The 12,908-nt window shown below is 35.5% G+C and overlaps 1 protein-coding gene across 1 annotated transcript in view; it reads left to right on the top strand.

Moving 5' to 3' along the window:
• Positions 3,797-12,908, top strand: part of LOC109838015 (DEAD-box ATP-dependent RNA helicase 7-like) — a 9,387-nt gene continuing 275 nt past the window's right edge. Inside the window, exons 1-14 of the mRNA XM_020406425.1 lie at positions 3,797-4,375; positions 5,056-5,190; positions 5,301-5,441; positions 5,566-5,677; positions 9,625-9,695; positions 9,958-10,112; positions 10,206-10,317; positions 10,585-10,686; positions 10,800-10,860; positions 10,942-11,113; positions 11,197-11,293; positions 11,380-11,474; positions 11,625-11,758; positions 12,793-12,908. The exon at positions 12,793-12,908 is cut by the window's right edge and continues 275 nt beyond it. Of these exons, the coding sequence (XP_020262014.1) occupies positions 3,890-4,375; positions 5,056-5,190; positions 5,301-5,441; positions 5,566-5,677; positions 9,625-9,695; positions 9,958-10,112; positions 10,206-10,317; positions 10,585-10,686; positions 10,800-10,860; positions 10,942-11,113; positions 11,197-11,293; positions 11,380-11,474; positions 11,625-11,758; positions 12,793-12,908 (1,989 nt within the window). The 5' untranslated portion in view covers positions 3,797-3,889. The remainder of the gene's footprint in view (positions 4,376-5,055; positions 5,191-5,300; positions 5,442-5,565; positions 5,678-9,624; positions 9,696-9,957; positions 10,113-10,205; positions 10,318-10,584; positions 10,687-10,799; positions 10,861-10,941; positions 11,114-11,196; positions 11,294-11,379; positions 11,475-11,624; positions 11,759-12,792) is intronic.

Raw genomic sequence — 12,908 nt, forward strand, 5'->3', positions numbered from 1 at the left:
GTCACCTCATTACTAAGCACAAAAACTTATGATTGATACCAAGCATACACATCTCTCTCTCTATATATATACATTATATTGTTTTACATTATTGTATTATATTTTTGTGATTGATACCAAGGATATAAAAATATGTTTTACATTATATTGTATTATATTTTTGTTCATTCTCTTTTCTCAGTAAAAGGATTGATAAGCCTTTCATCCATGTATATTACAAACTTTTATATAAATCTGAGTGATAATAAGGATGTTGTCCAAATCAAGGGTATTTTGTAATTATTTTTTTGAAATAATATAATTCCCTTTTCATAAAATTTATTCACAATTATAAAAATTATAAGTAATTATTTTACTTATTTTTTCCCAGTTATATTAATGCACCAACTCAATACTAAATTTTGGAGATTGGAACAAAATCGCTAAGCACTCAAGTCAAATTTGAAATCGACGATGGTATAATTGATGACATTTTTGAAGTAAAGAAATTGAATGATGGTGATGTAAGTAAATTTTAGTTTATTTTAGTATTGAACTGTTTTCTAAACTTTATATTCACATATAGTTTTTAACACTATGTCAATACAAGAAACATGATACAATAATAAAAGTTATTTTATTATTACACAATATACTTGATACATTTCATTTAAATAGATTAAATAATGTATATATAAATACATTACATAGACCTTAAAAGATTAATGATTTAATTGATTTATCATGCACTTCATTATTTTGCTGGTCTTTTATAATTCAATTGGTGATGAATATTTGTTTATCTATACTACTTTTGGGAGAAATATTTCTTTTGCAACGCTCAAATCATGGAAATTAAGGAGCTGTTAGGTTGACTGATATCATTCTCATGCTGATTGTAATAACAAGTTGAAAGAGATCAATGATGTTCTTTACTACAATCGTCATAAAAAGAAATCAAATATGTAGAAAAAGGTAAACATGATATTATAAGTTTTATAAATATAAATTATTTATAGTTTATAAAAATTAAATTGAATAATCAATATATAACGTGAATATGTATTTAATTTTAGGTAGAAACTTACCTTACAAGTGACGGATGTGAAATGCATCACTACATTTATAATATTTCATCATGATGTTTTCGTTCTGATGAAAACTAGTCCTTCAGAATTAACATCTTCGCTAACTTTGGTAAATTTAATTGAAATTATATTAAAGTTTTAATACATTTTCAATTTAATAGATGAAATTAAAAAGTAATATATATTTGCTTAAACAAGATAGAAACAAACAAGGAGATTCCGCCTACAATCAATACAATAATTGATAAAAATATGAGTTTCCATCTTATGGTTATAGAGTTTAACCCAAGTAAATGCACTGAAGACTGCACTGTTATTAAAATCATTGATGATGATGTGGACGATGAAAAACTCAATGGGTTATTACCGCTAGTTGATAGAAATGTAACATTTTCATAATCATATTAATAAATTTATTTTTTATCAAAAGATAAAAAATCACTCGATATAATGCTAGTTGATGACGATGACATTCAATCAATTCAATATACTCCAGACTTATTGACACCTGAAAATAGTTTTGATAAAAATTTAAAAAAGAATGTGTTTGTTAAATTAATATTAGTTTTATTACTTCAAAAATTAAATCATTAACATGTTATTCTAAGACAAATGTATTATTATTACAGGATGAAAAATCAACTGAATTGAATCAGGATGGTACCGTTGATAATCAACCTATTGAATTAACTCTAGATTTATCCACACCAATATCCGCCACTAATAGCAAAGGCAAAAAGAAGATTTTAGATGTTTCGCCTATTACTACACTTGACTCTTCCGCATTTAAAACCCCGTATACAACTAGTGAAAAAATAAGGATACAATCAGGTTAGCTTATTTATACATTAATAAATTTTGATATGTAATTTTTTAATGTTAAATTTATTAAATAAAATATTTTTTTATTTTGCAAAATGGACAAAGGACTAGCTCTTTCAACTTCAAGAAGAGGATTAAGACAGAAAAAACAATTAGAAATTATTAGAGCTTTTCTTAATGTTTTGCTTATTACATCCTATGATTGGTTGATTAATTGAGAACTTATTTTGGCGATGCATCATTTGCGAATACTATTTTTTGAACATTAAGTTGTCTTATATTTTAATTTCATTCAAATTGCATTTAGGATATTTTGATTATTTTCATTTTATTCATTTATTATAAAAATTAGTTTAAATGATCTTAATTTTAATTATAGCTTTATATAAGTTGTTTAATATCGTTATTTCTAGGTATGTACATGTTATCTAACCTTAATGGGGATGAGTGAGATTGGAGTTCACGTGTTTCGAAGGGGGTTAAGTCGTTAGATCTTTATAATTATATTCGGATAAGAGTGATTGAAAGATGACAAAATACAGATGAATTGCGATAAGACCGTGCTTAGCGGGCTAAAACACCAGTTGATTCTTGAACCTAACAAGAAAACAAGATATTTCCTAGTTATTTGACTATCATTTGTACCAATTGTTATTGTTTGCACTGATGTAAAATTGATAGTAAAAAAAAAATTGTCTCCTCCTCCTTCCTTGCTATATCATTATCATTAATATCTAATTTCCCCCATCATGATAACCAAATTATACGAAGGCTTACAAGTTACTTGGAGTCGAGAAGTGTACTCCAAAGTGTCATTTTATGTCAATCATTTCGACACTAACCCTCTTCTTTTGCTAATCGAATACTCAAGCAGCCCTTTATGGTTACTCTCTTTCCCATATCTCTAACCCGGACAGTTCAAACCCAAGTCCAAGTATTCCCACTTGACAAAAAAGGGCTTGTTTGGATTTGGACCCAGTGAAGAAAAGTTAATGGAACATAAGAGAAGTTAAGGGAATGTAAGAGAATATGCAAAACTTATTTAGGAAATTAGTAAAGTGAATCAAGGGGAATTTCAGCATGTTTGCGGAGTTTAATAAAGTGAAGGGAATGGAAAGAAATATATGTAAAATTAAGACAAGAAAAATGCCTTAGGGCTTGTTTGGATTGAGGGGAATGAGGGTGAAGGGAAGTTAGGGGAACCATTCACCTCCATTCACCTTGTTTGGGAACACTTAGGAGGTGAAGTTAATTCACCTTCATTAACCTTGGTTCACCCCCTAATAGTATAAAAATTGTTACCCCCCAAATTGGGGTGTAACCAAGGGGAAGAGAATTCCCTTCCCTTCCCTTCCTTTCCCTTCCCTTCCCTTCACTCAGTTTCCCTTAACTTCCCTTCACCCCCTACGAATCCAAACAGGCCCTTAGGGACCAAAAAACATGGGATCTTTTATGAGACATGTGAGGTGTCAGCTCACTGTCCCATGTAGGGTCCTATATTTTTAGGTCTTTCTAGCACAATTCTTTAGAGAATGAGTCCCACTAGGGGCACACCCTTAACCACACTCTCAACCACACCCCTACACTCTCTATAGTGCTAGTGGACCATGCAAGATATTTTTAAAAAAAATATCATGCATGGCCCACTAGCACTATAGAGAGTGTGAGGGTGTGGTTGAGAGTGTGCCCCTAGCATTATTTTAGAGAATAACCTCGCACGCTATTAAGTCATTTTATTGCTAGAAATTAGACGCAAAATAAAGTTGTCAATATGTTATGCATAAATTCCCCTGCCCCTCGCTATCCCCAAACCCAAGCAAACCCAGTGACTCTGCCTTAACACGCACGTGCCCCGCCAGGCCAGCTCTGGACCCCAGCCCGTATAAATTCCAAAACCCTAACCCCTTTCCGCTCCTCTTTCCTCCCTGCCCCAAACTTTCGCAGGAGAGGCTCCGCCGTCACGTTCGCCTTTTACCCATCCTCCCGAATCCCTAGCCCTAATGCCTTCTCTCGTCCTCTCCGATCCTCTCTCAGCCTCTCCCGATCTCGTGGACTCGGAAATTTCCAAGAAGAAGTCCAAAAAGATCAAGTCAATGGATCTCGATGCGGAAAACGGGCACGCAATCGAGGAGCCGAAGTCCGAGAAGAAGAAGAAGAAAGAAAAGAAGAAGCTCGGTTCTTCGGGGGACGAGAGCGAGAAGAAGAAGAAGGAGAAGAAAAAGAGGAAGGCGTCCGATGACGATGAGGAGGATGAGCGTGAGAATGTTAAGGAGCCGGCCAATGGCTCGTCTTTGAAGAAGGCTAAGGTTATGGAGGAGGAGGAGGAGGTTGAGAATCCGAATGTTTTGTCGAAGTTTAGATTGTCGGAGCCCCTGCGGGAGAAATTGAAGTCCAAGGGGATTGAGTCGTTGTTTCCGATCCAGGCGATGACTTTTACTTTGGTTCTTGATGGTTCTGATTTGGTTGGTCGAGCTCGGACTGGTCAGGTAATGAGAATTTGCTGCTTTTGTTGCCGAGATTTGTATTATGTTGAGAGTTGCCTTTTTTTGCCAATTTAACACCAGGAAGAGAAAAAGTGCATTAAGAATTCTAAAAGATTGCTTTTTAAAGTAGAGAGAGACTAATGTCAACACGACGTTGAGTTCTGTGATATAGGTTTTTGCATATATTTTGAACGTTGTATATTTTGCTGCTAGTGGGATCATATTGTTGCCTACTGAAGTTGCTTATTCTGATATTTGATACTGATGGTGGTGGGGTTTCTAGATTTCGAGTCAAGGTAATTAAGGCCCGCCTCATCATAGGTGTGGAAAGGATTTATAAATAGATGATTGCATACGGAGTTCAGAATTGCGCTTGTTTGGTCTGTCTTTGATCGTTGAAATTTTTCTCTCGATTTGTAGTAATGCCATTGTGGTTTTAAATTGATTGGTTTGGCTTATCATGATTTACTTAAATTAGACAACCAAGAACTAGCTTTTATAACTTTTGATATTATGGCACCTAGCTATTTATTTTGACATTTAATGTGCATGAATTTGTCGGAGTATCATTGTGTAAAGTATTTTAGTCTTAAATCATAGTTCCAATCAGCTCAATTTTAGCATCATAGATATTTTAAATATGAGACTCTTTAAGGACTATTTAAATGCATTAATGTATACAGGGAAAAACACTGGCTTTTGTGTTGCCCATATTGGAGTCTTTGACAAATGGACCTTTCAAGGCTTCAAGGAAGACAGGCTATGGTAGAACCCCTAGTGTTATGGTGCTTCTACCTACAAGGGAACTTGCAAAACAGGTAAGCAATCATGCTGAAGAAGCTATCTTTTAAAAAATTTCTTATTTTAGGGATCACGAAACACATCTTTAGTCTGTATTGGGAACTCATCAAGGCCATTTTACTTTAAGGTACAAGTTGACTTTGAAGTCTATGGTGGGGCAGTAGGATTATCTGCTTGCTGTGTTTATGGAGGGGCTCCTATGCGTGATCAAGAAAATGCATTGAAGCGAGGGATTGACATAGTAGTTGGAACACCTGGTCGTGTGAAAGTATGCATCTATTTCTTTTTGTGGATGCCATTATGTGTTTTTTTGGATAGTTAGATTCATAGATATTAAACCTTCTGAATTAGGATTGATGTTATTTTCCTTGCTGACCACAATGCACATGTAGGATCTGATAGAGAGAGGAACTCTTGACTTAAAGACATTGAAGTTCCGGGTACTTGATGAAGCTGATGAAATGCTTAACATGGGTTTTGTTGACGATGTAGAGTTTATTCTTGGTATGTAGAGCATGTATAGTATTATATCCTTGTTACTATTTTCATTTATTCTAAAAATTGAAAAACAGTACTCTGTGTATAAGTTTTTCTCCAGTCACAGTAGCTAAGAGTGAAGATGGACTGTTTATTGGTACTTAGAGCATTTATAGAATTGTACCCTTGTTACTATTCTGGTTTATCCCAAAAGAAATAAAAGATACTACTGTAATATCATATAATTATCATATTATATAGCATAGTATAGATAGATTAATTATATCACTAAAATATTACAAGGATGAGGAAGGGGGCATTTGGTAGTTTGTTATATTTTTAACCCAAATCCTATCGTGAACGTATTCCAATACCACCTAATTCCAACCCGACCATATATCCTAGTTACACATCGTCCATGAACCACACACTGCCTTAATATTTTTGACTGCTGGTGTCGGCTTGTCTTCTGTTATATTTCTAGCCAAATTCCAAATTCGTGCTGGTGGAATAAAATTTCATTGGAGTTTTCTTCTATGCTATGCTTATAGCAAAATCAGGAGGCTTGGTAGTTTATTAGGTATATTATCTTGGCAATTAAGCTGCAGAGGTTGTTTATATCTTAATTTAGACAGATTCATTAGGTACAGATACATTAGATTCAGTTTGTCCAATAGCTTCTTCAATCTGGTTACTTATATTAGCACATATTATGCTTTTAAGTACATGTTTCTGACCAATTTTATCGTACACCAATATGATTGGTACAGATTCATTAGGTACAGATATCATTGGTACAGATATCATTGGTACAGATATCGTACACCAATATGATCGTACACCAATTTTATCGTACACCAATATGATTGGTAAGAAGAAATGAATAAGATCTAATATCCCGATTCCATCTACTTCCACTCCTACCCTAAATCCCAATCCCACATGGCCCATGAAACTCTTAGTATCTTTAGCTAATGGATCAGCTTATCTTCTGTTCAATATGCTAGCCATACACCAAATTCGTGTAGATGGAAATTTTCATTTAAAGTTTCTGCCATGTTATGCTTATAGAAAACTCTTGAAAATTAGCTGCAGACGTTCTTTATATCGTATCTTAGACAGATTCATTAGGTTTGGTTTGTTAGACAGCTTCTTCCATATGGTAACTTAGACCAGTACATATTCATCTTAAAATACATAATTCTGATTCTTCGGACCTATTTCATCTTACACCAGCGTCTGTAAAATAGATCTCATCTTCTTTCTCGTTCTTTTCAATGGAAATCTGATTACAACAAGCTTAAGAAATCAAGTTTGTTGTTCTCGCCCAAGGAAGAGAAAGAAGGATTTCTATTTATAGTACTAAGTACTCTAGGATTATGAACTGCTTCACAGATAGCAGATGCACTACCATCTGAAACGATCGACTTAACTTGGGGAGTTAAGGAGTGCATTTATTAAGTTTGGATTAAGTGATTGACGGACAGATTTGGTAAATCTATCTTATGCATTTGATAGAAAGCTGTGTTGCATGGGTTAAAATTAGCAAATCTCAAGAATACATTACGAAATATCATATGGAGGGACATGCATGAAGAATGAATGATCTTGCTAGAAACTTGACTTAATTTGTCAAGAATGAATGGTCTTGCTAGCAAATCTCAAGAATGATTGGCATGCAAAATTCTGCTTATGTTGTCAGCCTTATATGCCCGTCTTTGAAGGACCTACATTTGACTTAATTTGGGTCACTATGGTGCAGACGATGAAATATGTACTTATGTACTATTTGTAATGGAAGAACTTGCTGTATAATCAGTTCGGACATTTATAGCTTTGGGTATTCCTACTGGATAAAACAAAGAATGCAGAAAATGGATAAAGTTTTGATGGGTCATATTGAAGGATTATTTTTGGGGATTTGCAAGTTTCTGAATTAGTTTGTGGTCTAAATTAAATTTAGCCTCATACAATGTTAATCCTCTAAGTTGCATAGAAACAGGTGTGTGTACGAGTACAGGACACGAAAAATTTGTAAAATGTAGGGTATGAGACACGACTATATATATATGGGAATGATGGATATAATATGGCGGCTTATATTCTTATATTGCTGAATGAGCTACCGATAGAGTGGTGAGGTCCACCTTTTGATGTGACTAGCATGGTGGGCCTCACCACATGGCTACCTCTTTGTAGCTTATTTAGCAAAATAAGCCGCCACCTCATACACATTATTTCCTATATGTGTACACACGTGTGTATATATACACATATATATGTGCGTGTATATATTCATACACACTTGTGTGTGTACACACACGTGTATATATATGTGTGTGTATTAATAATTTACATGAGATCATTATTGTTTTTTAATTCATGTGATATTAGAATTAAAATTTGTATCACATATTTAAGTTTCTTTCAATATTATAATGAATTGAAAGCTGCTCGTTTTTTTAACTAGACACTCAAATGACCCTTTAAAATCATAGCTTTTGAACTTGGGTATGCACTAAAACAAACCTGACCCATGTTTAATGAGTAACGAGTTTCAAGAAATGATGTGAAGTGTATGGTATACGCCTAGGAAGTGTATGAAAATTGTTTTAACTTAAGACATATATCATATAATTGAGTACATTTCTGAACAAATGTATGCATATATCCGAGGACTGTCCATAGAGTTTGGGTAGGGGTACATGTCAGGTGTGTTTCAGGTATGGGTACGGCTTCATGATGGACGTACCTGGGGCATAGGTCCTACTTGTTAGTGTATATTAGTTCTTGCACTTGCAGTTTAGAACCCATTTACTGGACCTGCAGATCTGAATTCTTCTTATTATTGAGAATAAAGCCTCCATGCTGTTTAAATTACCGATTTTAACAAACAGTGACATAGTTTATATAACACACTTTTTTAATGGTTGTAACCCTTCACATTTTGTAATAATTTGCTATATTGAAGTAAAGGATGAGCTTTGTAAGTTAACTTCTTTCTCCTTAATCTGCTCATACAACTAAATAGTTTCAACTATATTCCTTTTAGCATTGTTCGAATGATTTGGCTGAACATTATTTGTGATTCATTTTACACGAGAGACTTTTGGGTTTCACCCATGTTTTGGATGAGAATTTTATTATTACAATCCAAAATCTTTGTTTGAGATGCCACATCAAATACACAACAAGGCCTTGGTTCTTTCTAAGAAGTAGTTTTAAAATTTTTCTCCCTTTTTATAAGTCGTATGATTGGACTCTCTCTGGATTATAAGTCTAAAGGATTTTAGTCAGAAATTGGTGGTGAAAGAAGTCACTCCGTAGAATTTTACCAAACCCAATAGTAAATAGATCTAGGATCAGGATCCATACATAAGGACTGTGGGTACATCCAAGGGCCCATTTGGCATGAATGATCTATCTAGGAATCTATATTGAGGCCCCTTAGAAGTTGAGAATCCCATAGATGTTGCAAACAAAGCTTCTATGGTTATCTGAGGATATTATAAAATATCCCCCTTTCTTCTTTTCCAGCGGAGAATAGAAATTACACGTGACTGTAAATTGGACAATAATTCTGTCATTACCACACACACTAGAAATTTGTTATGGTATTTCTCTGTTTCAAAGCAACAAGACCAATTTGTGAGGGCACTATTCTTTTAATTGTTATTATCTTGACATATTTGCATGCTTACATAGTAAGCTTTTTCTCTTATCTGTCTCAACTTTAATTACAATAATCTTTTATTTTTTAGGTTTTTTAGCAGTATTGTTTAGTTATAAATGAATGAGCCTGATACCTTAACTCGTTCTTCTTTATACTTCTGTTGCATTTGGCAAGGTTACTTTTAGCAATAGCAGTAAATAGTTCTCTTGATTCATTGCTTATATTTTGCGGATATGTTAAAGGAGTTGCTGCTCACTTGATTGCTAATTATGAATGAGGGCTCTTTGTTTGAATTTTTCAGGTAAGGTTGAAGATGTAACAAAAGTCCAGACACTCCTCTTTAGTGCAACATTACCTGACTGGGTCAAGAAGGTTAGGGGACAAGCTTTGAGAACTACATTATAATGCCATTTAATCTGTTTACAGTGTTTTGCTAGTATATGGGCTTGTTTCTAATGACATGTTTGTTGTCATTTCTCGCCGCCCCCGCCCCCGCCTCCGCCTTTGGTCATCTGTATTTTCCACTATTTTGTACTCTTTTTGACCTTGTCCTCCTTCCATGTTCCTCTCTATGAAATGTTACCAGTTTCTTTAAAGCTGATCGTCGTGCTTCTCTATTTAAAAATGTTATCAGATCTCTGCTCGGTTTCTAAAAGCTAATAAGGAAACTGTAGATCTTGTTGGCAATGAGAAACTGAAGGCTAGTGCCAGTGTTAGACATCTTGTTCTTCCCTGTTCTCAAGCAGCACGAGCTCAACTTATTCCAGACATAATTCGTTGCTATAGTCGGTCCGTATTTTTCTTATAATCTTCCGCGTTCCTTACTCTTACCTCTTTTGTCTCTTTGTTCTAAATGTTGTCTGTGCAATTAATTTGATGCAGAGGAGGTCGTACTATCATTTTTACTGAGACCAAGGAATCTGCAGCTCAACTTTCTGGATTATTACCTGGAGCACGGGCTCTTCATGGAGATGTGGCACAGAGCCAACGTGAAGTAAGTATGATGATAGTGTGGACAATATTACGTCATTTGGAATTAGATTCCGTCTATGAAAATAGTATCCTATTATAAAATATTGAAGCATATAGCCAACGTGAAGTAAGTATGATGATAGTGTGGACAATATTACGTCATTTGGAATTAGGTTCCGTCTATGAAAATAGTATCCTATTATAAAATATGGAAGCATATTTCTTTACATTGTCATTATATTTAGTAGATAATCACCTTTCTCTTAAGCTTATGGTCAAAGTCATTCAGGTCATACTTGCTGGATTCAGGTCAGGCAGATTCTTAATTTTGGTGGCGACTAATGTGGCTGCACGGGGATTGGACATCAATGATGTCCAGCTGATTATCCAGGTCCCAATCTAGTAACATAATCACATATTTTGTAATAGAAAAAGCAAGTTTTTAGAGAAGTTTGTTCTGATTCCCTAATAATTTTTACGGGCTTCGTTCCTTCTGTACTGCAGTGTGAGCCTCCACGGGATGTTGAAGCTTATATACATCGCTCAGGGCGTACAGGAAGGGCAGGTAGCTTTAAAGGGTTTTACTTTTTTTTTTGAATTGTATTTGATTTTGCTCTCTAATTGTAATATTTGACATAATCTTCAGGGAATACTGGAGTTGCTGTCCTCCTCTATGATCCCAAACGCTCACACAATATATTCAGAATAGAAAGGGAATCGGGCGTTAAGTTTGAGCATGTTTCTGCTCCACAGCCTGCCGATGTAGCTGAATCAGCTGGTTCTGATGCGGCTGAAGCTATTTCAAGTGTGTCTGACAGGTATGCTAATGTTTTACGGTGGACAACTAGCCCTGGTTGCAATATACTATCGCTCTTGATGTATAAGTTGATATGAGTTGCAGTGTGGTCCCAGTATTCCGTCCACAAGCTGAGCAACTCTTGAGTTCCTCTGGATTGTCACCTGTAGACCTACTTGCTAAAGCACTTGCAAAAGCTGCGGTATGTTTTATTTTCTTGTTCTCAATGAGGAGTTCGGATGCTTAAATCCTGCCATATTTGATGCTGAGCTTTCATTCGTTTTGCAGGGATATACTGACATAAAGAAGAGATCGCTTCTTTCATCAATGGAAAATTATGTAACTGTTCTACTTAAGGCAGGGAAGCCCATGTACACTCCCTCGTAAGCGCTACATCCTTAAAATTCTTCACATCAATTGATTGAATATTGTCGTGTGTTGTTTTATCCATATGTTTTATCTTCTTTATGCTGCACGTTGTGCACTGATGATCATTTCATGTATTTGTGTATGTTTATTGCTGTTCTTTCTAGGTTTGCTTTTAGTACGTTGAAGAGGTTTTTGCCGGAGGAGAAGGTTGAAGGTATCAGGGGTGTTTCGATCACCGCTGATGGAATGGGTGCAGTGTTTGATGTGCCTAGTGATGAGGTGAACTTCTTTCTTGAAGGTATGCGCTCTAATTTCCTGAGAATTACAGTATTTCTAGAAAGATTAGATATGCAGACTAATTTACTAATGTAGAGTTACGTTTATTATGGATGTATCATTGTAAGCTGAGGGATTTCTAGTTTTGAAGTGTTCCTATATAATCTCAGGGAAAATACTTCCACCCCTAGGATTTCAAACATGATGACTAGTGAATAGTTTGACAAACGACCAATAACCTCTCTTTCGCCTCATGCCTTCTTCGATCAGCTTAGAAACTTATAAAGAATACTGGAATGCTACGCCGCTTGCCCTCTCCTCGCCCTGCCTCGCCTTCATTTTTCCCGCCTTAAAGTCACTCCCCCGCGCCCCCCCCCGGCCCCTCGTCCTCAAAGCCCCAACGCTAGGCCATCGGACCAGTCTATCGGCTCCGGCCCAACCACTGCCCGCACTCTGGCTCAAGCCAGCTGCAATGCTCGCTGCTAACCGTGCTGACCCCTAGCCGTGGGGCCCTAATCCGCCCCTTAAACAACCCTCAATCCTCTTCTCTATCCCCTCTCTCTACCCCCACCCACCCAACCCACATGTTTGCCTATCCAGGATCCACCACAACTCCATCCCCAACCATTGCTCTAATCTACTGTTCATATCTACTACTTTTCATATAATATTCTTACATTTGTATAATATGTCCATTTTTCATATCAATTTCTCTTTCATATGATTTTTCGATCTTCCATATATTGCTATGTACTTTCATATAAATCTTTCAATTTTGTATTATATGCCTACTTTTCATATGAATCTGTACCTTTCATATGCTTATATCTAATCTTTCACATATATATCTTTCCACATTTTTATGATATGCTCACTTTTCATGTGAATCGATCTTCCTGTTATATGTTTCATTTGATTTTTTTTTAACATTTTTACTTAATTTTCGTGTAACTCTTTCTACCTTTTTGTATTGTCTATTTTTAATATGAACCTTACATATTTATCTGTATATGAAAGTGTGAACTTTGCTTATTCTATCACTTCATTTGTGTATAGGACAAGAGAATGCAGACATGGTGACTGTAGAGGTTTTGAAGACATTACCTCCATTGCAAGAAAAAGAGCAGCAGTCAAGAGGAGGTGGTGGTCGAGGAAGGTTTAGTGGTGGCAGC

This window comes from Asparagus officinalis, chromosome 4 (genome assembly GCF_001876935.1).
Source record: "Asparagus officinalis chromosome 4, Aspof.V1, whole genome shotgun sequence".
Lineage (NCBI taxonomy): Eukaryota > Viridiplantae > Streptophyta > Magnoliopsida > Asparagales > Asparagaceae > Asparagus > Asparagus officinalis.